This window comes from Labrus mixtus, chromosome 3, assembly GCF_963584025.1.
Source record: "Labrus mixtus chromosome 3, fLabMix1.1, whole genome shotgun sequence".
Taxonomy (NCBI): Eukaryota; Metazoa; Chordata; class Actinopteri; order Labriformes; family Labridae; genus Labrus; species Labrus mixtus.
Genome location: NC_083614.1, coordinates 16,843,115 through 16,865,928, shown reverse-complemented (window position 1 = coordinate 16,865,928; position 22,814 = coordinate 16,843,115). Strand labels below are relative to the sequence as shown.

Here is a 22,814-nt window from a genome sequence, read left to right as displayed (position 1 = left end):
AGCATCAGTTTATTGGCCTGAAATGGTAAAATTATATTCTTGCAGTATCACTGATTCCTAATATTATGTTTTTATTATTATGCAATTCTCCTAATGTATGCAGAATTCCCTAAGCTTATATCAACCATTAGCCTACAGCCAATGAATTTCTTACACCATGCTGACTTCAAATACAAGTGCAACGTGATCAACTCCAAGTTGGTTCAAAGTGATGATGGTGTTGATGACGTCCACACTGCGTGGATTACACTGTGAGGGGCTACCACATAATGCGAAATGGGTTTCCCATCCAGACAGTGGTATAGCCTACACAGTTCACCCCAAAACACATGTCATTATTGGGGCTGCAAGTTGTTAAGAGTGTACAGCAAGCTGAGTGAATTTACACCCTCTGCCTTCATTTGAGCAGAAGCAACGCAGCAGCTCTGCCCACTCCTCATGGCCACGTCCGTCATCTTGCGACAGTTCTTGCGCCCTTTGGAGACGCTGTGGTGTTGGACACTGAACTGATTTTACCGTGACGGATTTGCACATCGTCCCATCGCACATGGGGAGAGATGTAAAAGAAAGCATACGGATGAATAAATGATGCCGCCCCTCCGCGGAAGACGGGACTGGCAGGAGAAGGCTCTTTAAAAATGCATATTTTCCAAGCGCCTCTGCCCCACTTAACAGTGTGTTAAGGAAAGACTTTCCAATAGCAATAAATTACAGAGCAAGGCCAACACATTTAGCCACCAAAACATTCCTGCTAATGCAAACGATCATAAGCTTGAATATACCATCTTGTTGAGTGTGTTGTGGAAAAAATGTGGAATAAACAAGATGGAACTACAAATATGAGTCTTTACAAATATAATAGGACGTTTAGCTTTAACAGACAATGAATCAAGCATGGGACAAAATTATAAAAAAAAAATTAAAAAAATGATGGATACAACATATATATTAGCAACGATGCGCACAAGATTTACTACAAGACATATCAGATCTGGATAAAACCGGAAAAACCGTAAGAAAAGTCGCGTGTACCCGTATTTTCGCGCCACCATTTCAACACAGGCTATGACTTGTAAATGTAGTCTATATTAAAAAAAAAAAAAAAAAAAAAAAAAAAAAGCAGTTAGCAAACTCTATACAGGGCCTCGCAGCCCCTGGAGGTGCGACACGTTACCTTTGTGCATGCCGGTGTATCGGTCCTTGAGAACTGTCAGTTCGTGGATTTTCCCAAACTGTTCAAACAGAGGTTTCAGGTCTTTTTCCTCCAAGTTCCGCGGTATCTGCCCGATAAACAGCTTAATGGCATCTTGGTCCTTCATGTTGCCGCTCTCCGGATGAATTGAAATGGATTCTGACCCGTTCATGGGTTTCGGGAATGTGATCTGAGGGTACTGGTGCTGATGTGGGATCAGTAGTAGTGGTGGTTGGGTCGGTGGTGCCCCCGGTCCGGTAAAAACCAGGCTGGAGTGAGCGGGTTGGGGCTGCTGTGGATGGTGCTGCCTTCTTGTTTCAGTCTGAGTGAATCTGGCCATTCTGAGCTGGGAGCAGAGTGGATAATAATGACAACACATACACACACACACTGTGAGAGAGCAAGCACTCAGCTGGAAACCAGGCTGACTTTCTATCCGACACACAACACACACGCACACACAGCACGAGGCAGAGGGGGGTGAGACTGGCGAAATAAGCGCGCAGGAGCGCTATTAGGCACTCTGCGGCGACACCCAGTGTCCGATGTGTGATACAGCATCTTGCTAAAGGTAGTTCCACACAGTTTTTTTTTTTATCATCTAGCCTATACGGTCTGACCCGGGTTTTTTTTCATATAGCCTAGACCTACTACCGTATAGGCTATATGTTAGAATTTTTTTTATAGTGATTTCCTTCTTAACCCTTGTGGCATCACTACAGCACATCATTTACCTCAGCAAACCTGCTACCAAAAATGAGAGTAGTCCCATAGTCCCCTTCCAGAGATGACATTTTACTAGTATAAAGGCTTCAAAAGCACTAAGTTACTAATTACATTAACGATAGCTCCTTTCCATCTAGGTGTAGGCTATTAGTGCCATAACAGCATCATTAAAATGATTATTTACAACAGTTAATTTTCTACCGTTGCATGTCAAATGGTCTTCCATTTAAAAAAGCCTATTGTATTGGAAGTAGGCTATGTAAAAACCCTCAATTCTCATCTTTCTTGAATGAAATTAAAAGGAGCCAGCATTGAGTTGAGAATTGGTTTTACTAGTTCCTATACGTTGTTAATACGTTGAATTATTGATGTCAGTCGTACCGTGGTACTACTGGTATTACATGGTAGTCTAATTATGAAGACCAAAGCTGACTTAAAGTCAATAAAAAAACTATGAATAAAATTAAATTTAAAATGCAGAATCTTTGTAGATACATTTAAAAATAATAATTTTGCTCAATTGTGTGGTAGACATTTAAAAAATGGTATTGGCTGGATTGTGCTAAAAAGTGGTCAAGTACTATAATTGTCCATAGTGATTTTTTTCTATTACTGAAGACCAAACAGCTAGAAATTCTTACAGTAGTATACCATAAGTTCTAAAGTCTTAATGGAAAAAGAACAACACTGGCATATAGATGTCAGAAATCCAACTTCAAATCTTTAAATTCACTATGAAAATAAAGGCAAAAATCTCAGAGTAGTTATCAAGAAGCTTAACAGCTTTGGAAAGCTAAATAAAAACATGCAAATAAGCTGAAGAAAATGTTTAATACTTTCAGACATTGTTAGTCTGGACACTTTTGTTGCTAAAAAGCCTCACACAAGCTGTTGTAGCCACCAATGTGGCTGTACTAGAAAAGGAGACAGATCAATGCAGGCTTTTTGCTTTGCCCCTGGATTTTTTTTCCAACAGTTCAATTCAAAGCACTTTTATTGGCATGAAAGTTTCAGAAACAATGTTCTCAATGCCAACAATGTTTTTAGCTCTGGTGCCAAGATTTTGTGTTACAGATGGGCATGCACTATAAAGTTTTATAGAGCTTAACTATATGAAGTTTAGTGTCAGCAAGGGAAGCAGAGTAAAAGTACTGATTGCTGCCTTTTTTTATTTTTATTTTTTTTGTGTGTTGATAGTGCTAAAATGTACACCATATTAAAAGTAAGAATTGTGTTTAATTGGCATGTGCTTCTACTACATTGAAATATAGAAGTTAAACTTGCATGCTGTACAGCCAATGCTGCTGCAAGAGAAAAATGCCCCATTTATAAGTTAATAGTATTGCTATCAGTAATCTGTCATTAGATTGAGTCCAGAGACCTGTAAACATTAACCACAATTAGGAGACTTACTGTAAGTACTTTTCAAATAGCAGGCAGGCTAATCCCCCAAGAGGGAGAGTATTTGCATCATTTGCCTTCTCTTTGCAGATACAGCAGTGAACAGCTCTCAGATTAACATCCAACACACACACATAAGTGTGTACAACTGTAACTGAAAGGACAAAAACACAGATAAATAAAATGTTAATGCAGGAAAGGAAGTGTAGTTTGACATGCAACCTAGCCACAAACCACCTTTTAACTAAAACACATCCGCTGGACAGATTTCTAATTAAAGCCTATTTAACAGTGGATTAAATAAAGTGATATACACTGTCTGTGACAGCAGGCTCAAGGCTGCAAGGTGGGATCAATACGGCTGCTGGCTGCTTCTCTTGCTATGGAGGAGCAGCACCACATGGGGTCCTCTCACACAACTTAAGAATGGCTGTATCTCTGTGTTAGACATCTCCTTCAGCTGCCTTTGTGCTCCAAAGTCAGCAGCACACCTGTAAAGCAAGGAAAGGGTCACATCCAAAGGGCCTTGTTTCAGCATGCTGTAAGTTCAGGGTTGGGAAGTTTGGAGGAACGAGTTTGTTTTCACATTGAGGAAAATAGCGATCATTTCAGCTTTATTGAACTCTGCTCATAATATTTCTGTCTGCAAAGCTCAATAAGTGCAACTGTGGAGGGAGAGACATCAGCTGGCAGGGGTACACATTGACATTAGCAGTCAATAAAACAGCAGGTGGTAGCTACACACACACTGGGCATGTTTTATTGTAAACTCGTTCTTTTGAAATGTGAATGCTTGTCTTTGAAGCAGTAGATCCCACAGTGCTGTGCTAGTCACAGCTGCTGAAACTGCTGTTTATTGTCGATTTGCGGGCTGAAGTCACAGTGTTATTTTATGCTTCGTTCATCATGTCATAAATTTATTGATCAAAAGAGGCAGGGTTCTCGCTGAATGTGGCGTCTAAGTGTGAGTTAGAGGAGACCGAATTTCAGTAGATGTGTTCTGTGGAGGTCCCAGCCAGTTAGCCATCTCATTACTGAACCGAGGAAACAAATGCCGACTAGGATGCATTGAATAAGAGTACTGAGCTGTCATGGCACTGGCCTGGACACCAAGGGAGGCAAAGGGTCTATTTTTAGGGATGTGATCAGCCCAGGGGGGAGGGGGTATTCAGAACTTCCACTTCATGGTTTTTTATTGACCAGTGCCATTAGTGTTTCACCCAGGCTGAAGGCAGAGACAAGAAATCAATAAAGGTTACACAATTAGTGTGAACTAAAAAGTTACATACAATTTAACTGGCTGGCGTTCATTCTGCTGCTTGTTAACCAGGCTGGACCCTGATGGGAGGCAGCTCGTCTGGATGTGTTCAGCTTGGGAAGTCTGGGAGGCCCAGAGGGAGACAGAGGCAGCTGAGGGACTCATTTTGCATTCTGTGTGCACCACTTGTAGACATACAGTGAAGACAGGCAGCCAGACATGCTCTCTCTCTCTCACACACACACACACACACTTCCTAATTACAAAACTCAACATTATTCTGCACGTCCAGTTACTTACTTGCATATTGTTCAAACACAGCAATGGTCATGGGGGAGTAAAACTCAATAAATGTAGAAAACATAAATTAGCTTGCCATATGCCATCTAGTTAAGAGTTAAAGTCAGTGAGCAATTGAAAAGCTGGACAAGATAAAATGTACAACACATTGCCGTGTTAGGAAAGTGTCTTCTCTGCTTGGCCTGGCATGCTGAAGTTCTGAAAGTGTAGTTGTGGTTTAATAAGCTGTAAGGGTTCGAGGTGTCCCCTGGTGCCTAATTCACCATTGCACTCTGGTTCTGCATTGCAAACCATGTTCGTTCAACTGTAAGGTGCTGTTCAAGAAAATTAGGGTGTGATGCAATGATGGCATATCACACTAGAGACAGTTTTATGGACCACTGAGTTAACAGGCTGATGAGATGTGATAAGAGCAGGCTGAACTGTGGAGTCAATGTGCCGCACCTTTCTTTCTCAGGTCCCTCGTCAAAAAGTCGGGTAGAGCTCTTTGACATCCATCAGGGAACTTCCATCAAGGATCGCTCTGACATGTCTTTTTCTACAAAGAAACTGAATTGAAGTTCCAGTATAAATAATTGCAGGGATAATTAAAAAGTGCATAAACTATTCAAGCATTTGAGCACACATGTCTCATATATTCTGTATTCCAATTGCATGGTTGCTGTGAGTGAGAAGGGGGAAATGACTCCATCCTTATTTTTGCTTACTGTAACCTGTTTTAATAATTATGACCCATGCAAGCCTTGAAGTGATGCATTCTTGAAAGATGCCAAAATTGTGTTACATCTGATAAAAAATGGTATCAGTTTATTTGTGCATTACTTACAGCATTACACAGTTATCCCAGGATTCATTTAATTTGATTGTGGTTGGTTTGTGGTACCTGGCTGGTCTACAGTGGTGGACTAATGTTTACCTACACAAGTAACACATAAGTACAATTTTAAAGGTACCTCAGTTGATTTAAGGAATATTTTTTATTCTGTTACTGTAATAGTTCATCTCTACAACATTTGAAAGGCAAATGCTGTGTATTACACCATGGTCTGGGCAAGTGCTTGATTTCCATTGACTGCAGGGTGTCAATTATTTCCTGACAGTCAACACATTATAAGATTTTTTCAAAGCCACCGTTTGCAATTTTTGCATTTTGTTAATATCTGTTACAATGATGTACGACTTCAACATATACATCAGAGGGAGATACTTGTTTCATCCTCCACACCAATGGATGACGTCATGTTAAAAACAAGCTGCAAGAAGAACACTTTCACTCTGAACTTGCTGATACTGTGGATCACGTAAGCAAACACCTCTTTTGTACTTCAAATCTACTTCAGGCTGTTCCCAACTGTAAATATGGAAGCACTTGTTAATTAAAATCTTGATATTGATCTGGTCACAATGAAATATAAGGCATAAGATAGTTAGCTAGCTAGTCATGTTGTTAAACCTACTGTTGAATAATAACTTCTGTATGTCAGCCGTAGATACACCATGTTATTGATTTTTTTTTTAGCCTTGCTAGCATACTATTAGCTTGGCCAAGTTATATCGTTATGTTATCTGGTGTGGTAGTAAAACCCTGAAGGGGTACAATGGATGCCTTTAAATAACTTAAGAATTGAATTGCAAAAAAAATATTTTTTTAATACTGTAGTGATCCTACGTTTTTTGTTATGAGTAAGTGACTTCAGTGTTTAAGGGATGATATAGTTGGCGGGTTGTTACTGTTAAATTGGAACTCCCAACAGGTCAGGCCTCCAACTGTCATCAAAGTATGTAGCGTTTTGTGAAAAATATCCCTTGGAGTGGAGACATCATATAAACAAATTATCTAGGTTAGCATCAAGCTAGTTAGCAGCAAGCTAGGGACAAGTAGGCTAATCTTGCAGCTGCCTGCCAGGCCATGCTATTGCCCTTTTTCTTTTCAGCAGAAGCTAGCAATAGCCCCATGCAGACAGCACATTGATAGTTATATATGGTAGCTTAATTTCAGCTCAAGATAGACAGAAACAAAATCAATGCAGCTCATTTAAGCAATCCTCTTCTTTACCCCCCTCCTCAATGTCCTCATCCTGTGTCTGGCATTATGATGCTTCTCATTAGCATTCTCATTGCTGAAATAAGTATTCTGTAATTGTCCTAAATGACATCCATTTCCCTTGTCTCCCATCAATAACAAAAGTAACATGGTAGACAATTGGCATTGTGCATTTAAAGAGATAATATTTTCTCTGATTTGCGACACCTCTTCTAATACCTCATTTACAAGATTGTCTAGTCTGCTGCTGTTTCTGTGTTACTGTACTAACATTTTCAAAAGAAAAATCTAGTCATAACATAAGACTCAAACCCCTCCGTGGTCTCTACCTGCACCCTATGACTTATTCTTGTTCTGTTTGTTAAGAGAGATAATGTTTCTCCTCAAGGTACTTTGTCAAAAGTAGAACCTTACACCTTTGAAACAGAAGATACAGAATACTGTAGTAGGAAGATGTATTCAGGTTTCATTTAATATAATCAATATAGTCAAATCTTTCTTCATTTTTTAGCATGTTTTCGGGGAAAGGATAAAGTCAGTGACATAAAAAATATCATCTCTACCCACGTTAAAAAAAAAAGCATGAAAGTTGTATTGTATTGTCGAAATTTAAAAAAATAACACTTTTCTGGATACATGTCTAAAAATGAATATTTAGCTAACATAAAGGTAAAATCAGTATAAAGAAAATGTTTTTTTTCTTTTCCATACTTATCTTGATCTTCTGCAGTGTCTGGGCCTTTTACTGCCACAGTATAATCTCACCAGTACTGCACATTGTCTTAAAATAAATATCCAGAACTACATAATCCAGGATTGAATACGTAATTACAATTTATGACCACCAGATGGCAGCTGTGATCCACTGGAATTTCATTTCAAATCTAATCAGTCATGTGAGGACACTCCACTCTAAATTATGACTAACCTGTGTTAAATTATTGCCAGTAGGCCTAGAGCTGCCTCTTTAATATCACATTTTCCGTTAAAAATTCATTACAAGACTGCCAGGCAAACTGGAAGGGCTTGGACGATAGCTCTCGATATCTGGCCACTTAAAACATCTGGTTATCTCCCTGCTTTGGCACAAAGAAGATGAAGCTGCTGCACAACTTTGATCGCACGTTACAGACCTTACAATGTATTGGAGGACACATGTATATTAGGCCTTTTTTGATGATAGTAATGGCGTAAAGTGTTGGTGTTTGATATCATTATGTACACAAATGTGTTTTTTTGGCTCGGTTTAGTGTAAGCTCATTGAGACCGGCCTGTTTCAGGGCCACAGAACAGCTGCTGTGTACAAGCCTCAAGGACACATTAAGAAAACATGCTCTCAACACCTCTCGTATTTGTCACATATAAAGCATATTTTCAGGTTTGACTGTTTCTACACCCAATGACACTCAAGAAAGTGTAACTTATTAATACCTGAATAGCATATCATTAATTAAACAAATAAATTGTAATTTTTTAAACAAAACAGACCAGGAATCAGAAGGATCAACATACATGATTCATTTTACCCAGAGGCTGATGCAAGGATCTGAAACGTAACTGTTCCGTAGAGCCTTTGCTAGTGCTATCTTTACTAATACCATTAATGTTGATTGAAATTTCTGATTGCTTGATACACATATCTGGTAGAAATGTATTGTCTTTCTTTCTAAAATTAAAAATATTAACTAGCATCAGGCATATAAATAAACAGGAATATAATTCAGTAGTTCACAAACAAACATGAGGCAATGGGTTGGGTTTAAGTTTTCCCTCTACTGTTTGTCCCTTTACCCCTTCCATAGTCCCATCCCAGCTCTTCCCGACGATGTGAAATACTCAGCTGTGTGCACCTGGTGTGAAAATCCAGTGCTGACCTCAGAAGTCAGAGGCACCTCGTCTAATTTCCCTGCCTCTTGGACAGGGATTTTGTGTTGTTGTGTTTTGTTGATTAAGTCCTTAGCTGGTATTTGTTCAAAGATTTGGGTTGTTTTCCTAATAATAAATCCCAGTGATTGGAGGGATTTAATGGGATTCATGGATTTTGCTTCGTCAGTTTGTTGGTTGCCGTTTGCCCCATAGGGCCTCCTAATAGTTGGGCGGAATAATTGTCTTCATTGAAAATTAAATGTTTAAAGCGCTGAACCCCCATCAAAACCTCTTGGTTTACATTCTAACTTTTATTAATAAAAATAAAAATAATTAAGTGCGGCTTGGAAGTGGTGCTGAACCTAAGGTTGTATAACTTATTGCATCAATAACACTTGCAGCTACTTTCATCTGTTCTATCAAAAAATGTCCTTTCGACTTCTCTCTTCCTTCTTCATGTGTAGAAAGCCTCAAACAACAGAGCAACATCACACAGATCTTAGATCAGAGTTATTCAAACAGGCCTGATGTCGACCTTAACCCACCGGAGAGAGTTGATGCAAATTAACCTTTTGTCACATTGCTGGTCTGATATGCTAATAGTGTTGCAGGCCTTGAGTGGTACTTTGTATGCTGGTGGATGCAGTAAAATCAGCCTCTCTGGTGTAATGTTCTGCAGGTTATGTTATTTATTTTACTACCTATGGGCAAACAATACGCCTAAAGATGTAAGGTGTTGAATATAATCATGGTCATGTTTAAACTCCTGTGAGGAACTTTGGGCTATTTCTGATTTTGGTGCCCCTTCCTGACGAAGCAGTACCTCTTACCTCTTTAATGGTCTTTTCCTGTACTGTGTTTTCTGACCAAATGCTGTATTTTAACTGTCAATTGTTCTTAATCATTGTGATTATTTGCTGTGTAAAATGTAGAGAAAGGCTGTTGGCAGTGTGCCAACAATACACAACAATATAAATGGCAGATATTACTCGAGAAGATGCCACTAAAGCAATTACATGTTTGTACAACAAAGACAGCCACCAACTGTCACATATTTCAGCCAAGGCTGTGTGCCGAAGCTGGATTATATTCCATTTAACATTGGGTTTGTCGTTGCTTCTTGGGGGAGAGGAGGGGTGGGGGGCACTTTTCAGGGTTTTTTAAATTCCAATTATGCATGTCAACGGTGAGGTCTCGCACTGATAAAGCTCTTGACAGACTGGCATTTACTGTAGGGATTGGCATTTGATCTTCTGCATCTGTAAATCTCAGCTTAGTGTTGTTTTTCAAAGGCTCATTATTACCATATCTTCACCCCCAACTTTCAATTAGAAATAAATCTGACCCTTATTTCAGATTGTATACCGTTCAAATGGGGAATTAATAGTGCTCAGTCAAATGTGATATAAACAACAGGCATCAAGTCTTATCAGATTATATTCTTTAAGGCTTTCATTTTCACTGCAGGGCTCTCATCACAGCACAAGGATGGCATCAAACCAATCGCTAAGATATCCAAGAAATTGTTATTGAAATGGTCTGACATTCAGTAAACCAAGAAAAAACGAGTTATTGTCATTGCAGTAACCTGACTGTATCCCTCTGGACATCGACAAATTAATATTTCATAGTCTTGCTGACCTTATAGCTTGATCTCCTGAGGCTCAGAGCCAGAGGATGACACATGCATATTGGTTGCTACTGGCATGTATGCACCACAGCACAACAACCACCCCAGACCCACAAAGGAGAGAAATATACAAATAAATATGAGTTGATGGTCTTTTGTGTGTAACTTGTGTAGAAAATAAAGGAATGCAGGTCTAACAAGCTTAGATTCAGCTAGCATTAAGTCGGTTAACTAAAAGATTCACTGATACTCCAACAATATTGATTATTGTGATTCTTGTAAACGGTTTGGGTGACATATCAACCTATTTAATATAGCGGCGGTTTTCAAAACAGCTTGTAGGTACTTACAACTTTGCCCTTTGAAACCTAGCTTCCTCAATCAGATAAAAAGGTAATAATGATTACATAATACTTCTTCCATGAAAGCCAAGTAGACTAGTTCAGGCAAGACACACATTCCATGATACAGCCTGTCAGCTGAAAGCTGGCTCATCATATCCACACTGCACACTGGGTAGTGTTTTCAGTGGTGTGTAGTTGGCGACTGAGACGGCTCTATATGTGGCAGTTCTTTCTAATGTGAACGATGGGAGCTGGACCCCAGAGACCTGGTTTCCCTTGTTTTCACCTTTTTTGCTGTTATTTAATACACTACTGTAGACAGTGGGCCAGCAGCCCTTTGTTTAGTGTTTGAAGTGAAACAATCATTTTCAGCAGAAATAATAAGTTCAGTAAACATGAGGACTGGTACTTGATGGTTTAACATTATTGTTTCTATAGCAATATAGGTGTATATAAAGGGCGTGTCAAATATTGTTATTCTTGGAATCACAAGGTTTAAATCATATTTCTTCTGACTGTGATATCAGACAAGCCGCGCTGTGTTTAGTTCTTTAAGTGGAATAATAATTTTCAGCATCCCTCATAAACAAGTTCAATACATATTTTTGACCAAACATCATGTTAAATATTGTTATTCTGAGTGAATGATTTAGGTAAAATACATGTTCGCATATCATAGGTCAAAAAAAAACATTGCTGAATTTTTAATCAGATTTGATAAAAGCCAGATGGTACCAAATGAAGAGCGGTTTGGAAGCTGAAAGTAACAGCAGTTAATGATGAGTTGAGCCACATGATCTGGAACTGTAAAAAGAGTGAATTCCCTTCACTGGGGTCTTACAGGCCTTGTCCAACCTCCTTGGCTCCGGTCTAGTTGGCCTCTCTGCTGAGGTTTTTAACTTAAATATGAGACAATTGTTTGCTGTTCCCCCCTCCATGTTGTTTATCATGTTTTGTCTTCTCTATACTTTGGGATTTTCTGCAGCAGAGAATCTTTTCCTAAGCTGATCCATGCCTCCAAGTCAAATAAACACATTACCATCTCAAAGTGCAACATATGACATCGGTTACTTTGATAAAGATGGGTACTGGTGGTGACCTCTTTCTACATCGAGGATGCAAGGGTAAGAATTTGGTGGAACGGCAAGAAGTTGTAGTTCTGCCATATTTTGTGCCCCAGAGGCAAGATTATGATTACTTTTTTTCTACTTTACAGCTTAAGCTATTTCAGTGGGCTATTTCTAGCATGAATTTCATCTGTGGTGGTCACACTGGTGATGGCTCTTTCATACTGGTAAGTAGCTTTGAGATTTAAAGGAACAGCTATACATTTTTGGGAAATATGCTTATAGGCTTATTTGGCCAGAATAAGACAAAAGAATCACTTTCAGGTCTGGATGTTAAGAGGGGGTGATATGTAGATAGCAAAGCAAATATAGGTAAAAAATTCAGATATTTTTTTTCATTTATCCATACAAGTTTTAGTGAAAATAAAAATTGATGTGCTGATAAACTAATTTAGTAACCTTTCCGAGGCTATGGTTTCCTGTCTTTGTGTTGGGCTAAGCTTACACATAGCAGAAGCTTCATACTGAGAGAAACATGAACGGGGTGTCAATCATCTTACTGTGCAAGAAAAAAAAGTCAACTTAATTTCAAAAATGTCAAACTATTCCATAAATTTGGTTAACATTAAGCAAATCTGTTTTACAGCCTGCAACTGAATGCACCTATGATTACTTTTCAGTCGATCTGCCTTTGGTGGGGATTTCTAAGAAAATTAAGAAAATGTGTGGACACTTATACCAACAAAGAGAATCCTGTCCATAAATAGTACTAGCTCAATATACAAAAACAAACCCAAAAAGCTCAAGTGGAAAAACATTACTTCTGTCAGAAGACTCCTCTTTCTTTTTATTTGTCTTATTCCATTTTGTCTCTTAGTTTTCCTTTATCACAATTACATAATTCCGAGAATTAACGGCCGGTATGTCTTCGAACCTGTTCAGTTATACTCTTGGTTAAGAAGATAAGGGGAAAACCTATTTGGGCCCTGAAAAAAAAATAAAACATAGCCTATAGGTTACAAAGAGGGGGGCTCTAATAGTTTCTGTGTAATTATGTTTTCATCCACGTCTTTGCAGTACATTCATGTTTGTAAGCCTCTTTAAAGGTTGATTAAGAGGCCTCAGGATGCATTTTTTATTCCATCTTAGAAATATTTTATGATTCTCCTCATAACCAAGTTTCTCTAAGACTGCCTTAAGACACTGATATGAAAGAAATATGCAATTATTTTGTCTGCTGTCAAACAATGAAATCTTACTTTATTCTTCAGAAACTTACATTAGTTACATTAGTGAATTAGTGTTTGCAACAATTTGATAAACAGAACTGTTTCAAATCAGTAGAAATACTCTTATTCGTTGACAAAAGGTTAACTTTTGTTTTCTATATCCTGCCCATTATGTGTCCATTGTTATATATGGATACGACAAAGGACAGAGCTATTCTTATGTCAATAAACTGTAATAAAAAAATAAGGCAAAAACAAACCACAGACTTTGACCTCTTTTCCATTTGGAGACTCCATGTCCTCAAGACAAACCAATTTGTGAAGTTCCTTAGTTGTGTGCTTATGAGTACCAATCAGATGATATCTCCTTGTAGCCAATGGGGACACAGAAAGCTAGTTGGCTGGGTGTGTTGAGTTGGAGTTTGAACTTTGGACCAGAAAAAAGAAGAGCTGAGAGATACAGTGGAGTCTCTTTGGGGACGGAGACAAAGCTACCGCAAAACAAAGTAAATTGGATATTTAAGCCGAATCTCTGGGACTTCTTTGGTGGTTCAACCAAAAGACCATGGAGCCTTTCCAAGAACAGGTGAATATACAAATACTATTCTATTTATGCTAAAGGTTGCCAGGTTTTGGGGTTATTAGGACAAGCATACAGAGCACATATCAAGCTTTAGAGCAAATTAAAAGCCTGCCCCAAATTCTGAATATACCTAAACACATACACAAACACATGTAGGCCTAAATAACACAAAAAAAATGAACTAAAATAATCACAAACACTGACAGATATCTGGGCGGATCTGGGGAACATGGAGTACGGCACAGTCTGTCCAGGAAGAGTCACGGTGAACGACTGGCAGTAAAAAAGCAATCAGCTGTGGGGACATAAGAATCCTTCATATTTTTGTTTTCTTTGCTTCTGAAAGCATGACAGACACAGTATTGTATTGTGATGAAATGTCATGATCTCATTTCAGGGTTGTGATGGCATTGAACTGCTTGACTGGCTATTTGATCAAAACGAGGGAATTCTCCGTCATGAAGAAGCGGGATGCCATGGCAACCATCAAACCTGGCCAATCCAAGATCCAAATGTGTGTGAGAATTCGGGGACACTAATGTCACTCACATGTGCTTGGATTAGCTGTTAGCTCTGAATAGACTTTGGTTTCACCCTGTCATGCTCTGTATCTCTTACATATTCTCTTCAGATGCAGCAGCCGGCTGAACAGGCAGATGATGACTTCCTCAACGCCCTCCTGAGTGGAAATGAGTCCGTTTCAGGATCCCCTTTCTGGTCCCCTTCTCCGAGTGACAGTGGGATCAGTGAGGACCCCCCATCAGATCAGATGGACAGCCCTCAGCGTCCTGAGAGCCCACCCGAGGAAGCGCACTCTTTCAGTACAAGGCCACAAAACAAGTTTGCCATGCAGGCCGATGTCTCCACAGATCTCAGTGAGTCAGAATCTTTCACAGAAAAATTAATTATTAAAGAAATGGTTGCCAATTATCTCTTCGTACTTCACCTGATAACATCATCATCTCGTTCTGATTATACTTCATAAAATAAAGTTTCCAGTCATGGACATGAACAGACAATAATCAATCACATTCATGCAAATTAGTCCCTGGATCTGCTGAATCACAGCAGATAAAGAAAGAGACATTACCGCTTATTAAAAAATAACATACATTTTGAAAGGACCTTGTAATGGCGATTGTTTTATATTACCGTGTTTTTTTTCTAAAGGATTTCTTGTACTTGTTCCAATCCTAAACACTAGAATGTGTCATTGTTTGCTCTGCATTTATGTGTATTTTTGTGTCTGTTTGTTTGCAGATGGTTGGGGGCTCACCTTCCCAATTGGCACGACAAGTATCACACAATGTCCCTCTGATATACAAACACCACAGCTGTCCTCTGGATTCCCTCTTACTGTCAAGGATCTGCTTTTGTCGGGTACACCAGATCCTGTAAGTTTGTTATGTTTGTTTTTGTCATTTTGGGGGATTTGGACTAATAAGGAAAGAATGCAGTGTTATTTATTTTATAAATGTTTTGCTACTCTTTTTCCACAGCTTTATTTTATCATAGGACCTGCTGTTTAGAAGTTGTACAAGTTTTGTGCAAGTTAGAATGTGTATGTTTGAGTGTTTGTGTGTAACGTTCAGGAGAGCAAACAATAGGACAATTGATTTGGGCCAGCTTGTGCAATGACAGGTAAAAGTTGATAAAACTCAGATTTTGCAGTCAGTGGTGGGGGGTAAGGGTAGGGTTTAGGCAATTCATGGTTATTAAAGTGAGACAAGGGGTGGCTGTGGCTCAATTGGTAGAGTCGTCGCCTCTTAACCGGAAGGTCGAGGGTTAGATTCCCAGCTGAGCAACATGTCCGATGTTTCCTTGGACATTGCTTCCCGCTGCTTCGGTGGCGATGTATGATTGGATTACTCTCTGATGTACATCGTTTTGGATAAAAGCATCTGCTAAGTGAATTGTAACATTGACATGGACTCCAAGAAATAAATGTAAGTCTCTGTTAACACCCTGACAAAATTAAACCTCTGAGTATGTTATTACGTTGAAAACACATGTGGGTGACTTCACTGCTGAAATCATGGCTTACATTAAGAGGCGAGGCCTTTGAAATGCAATTGACTTTCCTATTTTTGAAAATTTGGTTTTGAAAAGGTTTGTTTCACATGCAGCATTCAATTTTAAATGCTTACAAAGAGAGGAGTTTGGAGGAAGGGTAGTTTACGTTTGTATTCTTGTGAATCAGAAATTCTTAATAGTTTGTAAGTTTCTCACCATAGCACACAGTTTTCTGCTGTAACATATAGCTGTTCATTAACCACCTTACTTTATTTTTGAAAGGTTCACAGGAAGAGATGTTTTGATACCAATACTTCCTTTAAGAAACCTATTGTCTTGATTCCAGAATTAACAAATGGTAGAGGACCAAAGTGAAGAAAAAATAATTTATTCAACCAGACAAGAAGAAAAATCAAAAGCTTACTCTATTGCAAGCAGTCCAAACAATAGGTTCCAATCAAACACAGGTGTGACAAATAGAGACACAGGTGAAACTGATGACTGCAGCCAAAAACAGAGTAATGACAAGGTTACAGGAAAATATTTTTTGACGGTGACGAACAATGATTTCTAGAAAAACTCGGCAAACCCAAGGCAAATAAGCGATGGTGTCAGAATGGTGTATTAAAACAAAGACTGGAGACTGCAAATGTTCACACTCACTTTCAGAAGTATAAGGGACTTAGAGTCACCTGTTAACTTAACCTTCATGTTTTTTGGTCATAGGGGAGACCAGAACACCTAGAGAAACAGGGAGAGCACGAGAATGACATGAAAACTCCACACAGATGCGAGAACTTCTAATTTATTTCCTGCAGAAAATGTTCCTAAAAGGGGAGGTCATCACCTGAATACACAAGCTGAATAATGTGTATGTGCAGCTGAAACTTGAGGTTATTCAGTGCTGATCCCAATTTTGCAAAACCAGCTTAACAGTATAAAAGTGGCAGAATGCAACTTCTTCCACCATAATTGGTTTGAGGTTTTCATGAAATGAGAGTGATGAAGGTGGCCTAATACTTTGCACTCATTTAACATCTTCTTGTGAGGCTCTGGGGGGAAAGATGGTTGGCAGCAAAGCAGGAGGAGGAAGATGAGTGGGAGCAGGGAGAAAATGTAATCAAACAGCTCTCATTATGTTTCCTATATTAGCATTCATATCTCATCTACAGACCCCACACCCATCCCAACAGTCCATTCAGGAGCTGGTTCTCAATGAAGATGAGAAGAAGCTTTTAGCAAAGGAGGGGGTGACTCTGCCCGACCAACTACCGCTAACAAAGGTAAAATGCAATCAATACCTAAAAAGCTCCAAAGGTTTCGCCTCAAAATCAAACTGTTCCATCCTCTGACCATCAGTATGAAGAAAGAATCCTGAAGAAAATACGCAGAAAGATTCGCAATAAGCAGTCTGCCCAGGAGAGCAGGAAGAAGAAGAAGGAGTATATTGATGGGCTGGAAAGCAGGTAAGAAACATCATGATTTGTTAAGCACGTTTTTGCGCAACATCATAAATCCACCATATCAATGCAAACTGTGCTCTTAAGTCATTTTCAAATCTGGTTTCATACAATCAGACTGTGCACAAGGCCATCCTCTTAAAAGGTGATGGCTATGGTTCCATTTTGAATAGACTCCGCAGACAATATTATGTCAGAAAATGTATTTCATTATTATTATTTAGAATTGTATTTTTTGCACAGCATAATTGCCCAAGTAATATTTTAAGGTTTTTCAGAGTCATGTGATTTGCGTCCACACCTCTGCTGTTCATAATTGTAATGATCAACTGAAAGTACATTTACTGTATAAAAAGTTGAAGAAATATGAACTAGCTTACCAGATGAATCAAAGAGAAGAGCTAATGCCTCACTTGTGGTCAGCAGAGCCCTGTTTTTCATGGGTGCCACCATCTTTGTATGTAGCGTCAAAAATGCCTAAGTCAAAGAGATGAGACATTTGGTTCAGTATGATTTGTATAAATTGCAGTTGCGATGCAAAGTTGGTACTATTTATTCATAATTGGCAAAAATGTGCAAAAAAAACAACAACATTTCTGTTTTTGTTGGGATATTACCTTGTCATACTCCTAATTTCTGCCCTCTTTGTGTATTGTCTCATCCAGGATGGCCACCTGCAATGCACACAACCAGGAGCTGCAGAGGAAAGTGTCCCACCTGGAGAAATGCAACATGTGAGAGAGTTTTAAATCAAACTTATTCCTTAATTTCCAACATTTCTTAATTGCAGGAACTGCTCTGCACATCTTTCCTCGCTATTTTGTTCTTTCAAAGCACTGTTCATTCAGTTATTTATGTCTGTCTGTCCCCTATCTGCAGGTCATTAATGGAACAGTTGCGCAGACTGCAGGCTCTGGTCATGAATACATCTAACAAGCCAGCCCAGACTGGAACATGTGTGCTGGTAAGGACGTCCTCTGTGTGTGCATGCCGGGCAGATAAGCAAACTGCACAGATGCTTCATATGATACGTCTTCAGAGCAGGCTGAAAAGCAATAACCGCTGTAGCTTGATTAGCCATTGAGAAAGGCCAATGTAGATATGTACACAATGGGCAGAACAGCACAAAGGACACATAATGGCAACATAAAAAAATGTATGAACCAGAGCCTTGAGCCTTTGATCTCCAAAAAGGAAAAAATAGCAGGGCAGAGATTCATTTTTCAAAAGTAACTTGTGATCATGAAACCTGAGGTTCCTGGACAAAGAAAGCTAGCTTCACAAGAAAAGCACGGCAATACAATGGTTTTTTTTCCTCTGAATTATGGTTTTTTTTCTGAGCATTGAAACTTGAAGCATTTTCACAGAGGAAATTACCAAACGCTATTTAAAAGTTCAAATATGTGGAATGTTTTCAAATACTTGTCTGCTTTCTTTTTCTTGAACTTATCAGCTTGTATTTTTCTTGAACTTACCAGCCTGTATTATGTTTTTTTTTTTTTTTACCCTTATCTAACTCTCTTTTTGTCTGTCTGGTGTGTTTGATTTTGTTGTTTCTACATCCTTAGGTTCTCCTGCTGTCCTTCTCCCTAATCCTGTTCCCCAGCCTCAAGCCCTTCTCTGACACCAAGGTCAGCCAGGGAGATTTCAGTCCTGTCAGAAGTGAGTAACCTTCAGCACCAAACAGTTTTTGTGCAGCCGCCCGCCGACTAATCCAGCGCCTCCTTGTCACAGTGGAAAGGCTTGTTAGAATTGCAGTCTAACCCGCTGCTGGAAATGACCTCACCTGCAGAGCTTGGAGTCCGCTCTGCACATCTGAAGACTTTTAAGAACTCTTAAGATTAGAGCAGATGCACAGAGAACACATGCCATATATCATTAGTATTATGGTTATGAAGCTATTGCTCTGCCGAAAACGTTGATGATTTAGCATTACTTATTACAATATTGTTATATCTGTTGGCAGGACCAACAAAAATGGCAACTTGTTGTTATAATACCAGATCCGATCCGCGCAGCAGGGGTTAGTTTGTTATTTTAAACTGTGTGACAGGGACCAGTGAGATAGCCATGATGGAGAACACCTAGTTTAAGTCCTTCTTTATTGGTAAACTCTTCAACAATGATGTTTAAGGATTTTAAGGCATACTCTTCATGTAAAGTGGATGGATGTTTGAACAGTCCTACCAGCTACTCACACACTTTTCCCAAAATAATATCAACTACCTAATACTCATGTCAGGTTTGACGACTGCTTAGTGAATGATCCTAGTGAGATCTCTTCGCCTTCAATATGCACGGCAGCGGCCGGTCATATCTTTGAGGATGTGGATTATAGATCACCCGCTCCTAGCATTGACCTTCCTCTGACAATGGCTGTATTCCCACTCCAAATCATACTTCTCAGTTTAACTTATCTCCTGTCTCATTCTGTGTAGTTTTAGAGGCTCTTCAAACTTAGATCCTAAGAAATCTACTGGTGAAGACAAATTGGATCCTCTCTTTCTCCGTCTCTCAGCCTCTCTGATTGCTGAGCAATTAACGCACATTTTTAACCTTTCCATTTCATCCGGAGTAATTCCCAATGTATGGAAAACTGCTTATGTTACCCTTTACACAAGAGTGGAGATAAGAGTGACCCTAATAATTATAGGCCAATCTCCAAATTGCCCTGCTTAGCAAAAATATTAGAGTCTCTCGTAAATTACCAACTCAAGGAATTCCTGTCAATAAACTCTGTTCTAAGCCCACATCAGTCTGGGTTCAGATCTATGCACAGCACTGTGTCTGCTGTCACGCTAGTGTTAAATGATGTTGTCAATGCCTTGGATAAAAAAAAAACATTGTGCTGCCATCTTTGTCGACCTCTCCAAAGCATTTCACACCGTTGACCATTCATTGCTTTTGCAAATTCTTGTTTTATTGGTTTTAATGCAAGTGCGTGTGTGTGGTTTTTGAACTACCTCAATGACAGACGGTAATCAGTGAACCTGGGAACCATCCACTCTGAGTTTCTTCCAATCACTAAGAGTGTTCCACAAGGTTAAATTTTAGGCCCAGTCCTTTTTACAATTTTTATCAATAAAATTATTCCATTATTATCTAGCGACCATTCACATGCTCACTTATATGCAGATGATACAATATTGTACTGTATTGCTAACTCTGCTCAGCTTGCCATGGAGAACCTGCAACATTCCTTTAATGTTCTCCAAGTTGCACTTAACGACATTAAATTGGTTTTAAATGTTCAGAAAACTAAATGTATGTTGTTTTCTAGGGCTAAATGTGAAACTGATAATAACCTTCACATTACCACCCTGCTAGGATCCATTATCGAGTGAGTTAAAGACTATAAATATCTCGGTATATGGATAGATGACAGACTAACATTCAAACTTCACATTGATAATCTTACTGTCAGACTACGACAAAAGGTTGGTTACCTATATAGAAATAAATCAAATTTCCCTATGTTCTGTCGGAAAAGGATAATTGAAACAGTTTTTCTCTCAGTTTTGGATTATGGTGATGTGGTCTATAGGCATGCCTCTACCACTATGCTAAAGCCCTTGGATGCTGTTTACCATTCTGCGCTTAGATTCATTACCGGTGATAGCTACATGACTCACCACTGCATTCTTCATTATAAAGTTGGTTGGCCCTCCCTCACTGAGAGACGCAATAACCACTGGCATCTTTTTATCTATAAAGCCCTTACTGGAAAGCTTCCATTATATATCACCTCCTTGTTACATCTGAACCCTGGTCCATTTTTAACCCACTCGAGAGAGAGGCTGGTTCTCCAGGTACCTCATGCCAGGACTGACCTGGGGAAAACTGCTTTTAGTGTTAGTGCTGCAAACTCCTGGAATATTTTACAACAGGACCTGAATTTGAGCTCTTTTATCACTTATGGACACTTTAGAAATATTATTTTTAATCGCCCAATTATTTATTTGATTTTAATTACTGACTTATCATTGTAATAATTTCAAGCTTTTAAATTATTTTAGTGTATATATTTTATTGTTCTTATTGCTCTTTTATTGATTTTCTTTTCTGTAGTAGCTTTATCTCATTTCTCGTTGTTTATCATTTATGTATGTTTTCTCGGCATCATTGTAAATGAGGGTCGCCCTCAATGATCTCTCCGAGAACTTAGATAAAGGTTGATGATGATGAACTTCAAACTGTTCAAAAGGAGTATGAACTTAAGTGACAAACAGTTGAAAAGCGACATCTACTAATTATTATTTGCACACTCAAGATTTTTCTTTCTTCTAAACGACACAAAACAATATCGATAGTTTTTAACATCACAGTCACTCATTCAATGTTTCATAGCAGCATATTCTTGTAGGTTATAGTTGATGAAATTTACTTTAACAAACACTTAATCCACTTACAACTCCATTATCGTTTGTTATAAAGCATTAATCATGTGTTTATTACTCCTAAAGCAAACTGTCAATGAGCTGCATGTGCAAAGGTTCTTACAGTTGTTTCTCTTTTCCATGTGTCTTCTTCCCTCTCAGTCCAGTCACGGTCCCTGCAGAACCTTCAGGCCTCCCGTGTGCTGCATGTTATTGACCCTCCCTTCTCTGCTGACGAGGAATCCGAACCGCTGCACCGGTATTTCCCAGGAGACAGAGGATTAGACGATATAACTTCACTGATGGGAAAGATGGAAGTGAACCAGCACCGGTCTGATTTAGAGCCGCTGTCTCTGAACAGCAGTCAGGAAGAAAGGATGAGTCATTACCACGTGGACCCGATCACTGGCCACATAGCTACTGTAACCTTGAATCCCCAGCGCTCTGCCAGGCTGAGACCACATGCTGATGACATGTAGCAAAAATTAAAAAATCATCCCCACATGAGTTCTTTAATCCATCCTCTTCATACGTGGTCCCCCGGTGAATTTCCCGAATCTGCATTTTACACAAACACGGAACTGAGCCGTTAATCTTTCTTGTATTGGATTGAGTATATATTATGTCTTAAGCGTGATACTGTTTTACTGTGTATGGATTTGTTCTTAAACTGAAATAGCTTGTCAGGATGAATTGTGTGAACTGTGGTCTTTGCCTCTTTTGTTTGATAAAAAGTGTTTAAAAGGGATCTAAAACTAGCAAAATAAATAATGATAAGTTTTAATTTGAAAGGATTATTTGTAAAATGTCAATGGATTTTGAAAGCATGTTTAGTTAATGATTGATTGTTTTAATGCGTTAAGCTGCCTTAAATAAAGGTTTAAGCCAAATCAGTTGTCTCAAAATTGAATACATTGGTTTTTTTTCTAATATGTTTTAGAACTTTATTTAATCAAACTCAACTTTTCTGTCAAAATATGAGTCGATGTCTAGACAAGCCATTTGTTAAAGGTAGCATTTGCAGGTACAGTAGGTTTGACCTGACCAGAGACAGAAGACTTGGCCAAAGGTGGGACAGATGACCTCTTATCTTCTGACTCTGACTTCAATAATTGGCTTGTTGATATATTTCCTGGATGCAGGCGGGCAGCAGCTTGTTTCCACAGCTCTGAAAGTGCCTTGTCTGTCAGTGCAGACCACACTGTGATGGTATGAAAGTGCTGCAACTTGGGCCAGAATTATATCTTAACATTTAAGGTGTTACTTGTCCAGGTTGACATTTTCTGTGGTGAGAGAGACTAAACATCAAAGGAGGATCAGAGATT

At 39.0% G+C, this 22,814-nt stretch overlaps 2 protein-coding genes across 8 annotated transcripts in view; one reads left to right on the top strand and one right to left on the bottom strand.

Annotated features, from left to right (window-relative positions):
* celf5a (cugbp, Elav-like family member 5a) overlaps positions 1-1,647 on the bottom strand; it is a 179,925-nt gene extending 178,278 nt beyond the window's left edge. For 2 of the 7 annotated variants that reach the window (XM_061033441.1, XM_061033442.1), the window contains exon 1: positions 1,175-1,643. In XM_061033441.1, the coding sequence (XP_060889424.1) occupies positions 1,175-1,571 (397 nt within the window). In that variant the 5' untranslated portion in view covers positions 1,572-1,643. Of the gene's footprint in view, positions 1-1,174 lie in introns of all 7 variants that reach the window. The other 5 variants (XM_061033446.1, XM_061033443.1, XM_061033447.1 and 2 more) reach the window with 5 other exon arrangements.
* Positions 1,648-13,472: 11,825 nt separating this feature from the next.
* creb3l3a (cAMP responsive element binding protein 3-like 3a) lies at positions 13,473-22,399 on the top strand. The gene is made up of 10 exons (XM_061033450.1): positions 13,473-13,643; positions 14,038-14,154; positions 14,272-14,515; positions 14,901-15,034; positions 16,826-16,936; positions 17,013-17,119; positions 17,779-17,847; positions 17,993-18,077; positions 18,682-18,775; positions 21,652-22,399. The coding sequence occupies exons 1-10, from the start codon at positions 13,623-13,625 to the stop codon at positions 21,966-21,968; spliced, it is 1,299 nt and encodes a 432-aa protein (XP_060889433.1). The 5' UTR covers positions 13,473-13,622; the 3' UTR covers positions 21,969-22,399.
* Positions 22,400-22,814: the final 415 nt, after the last annotated feature.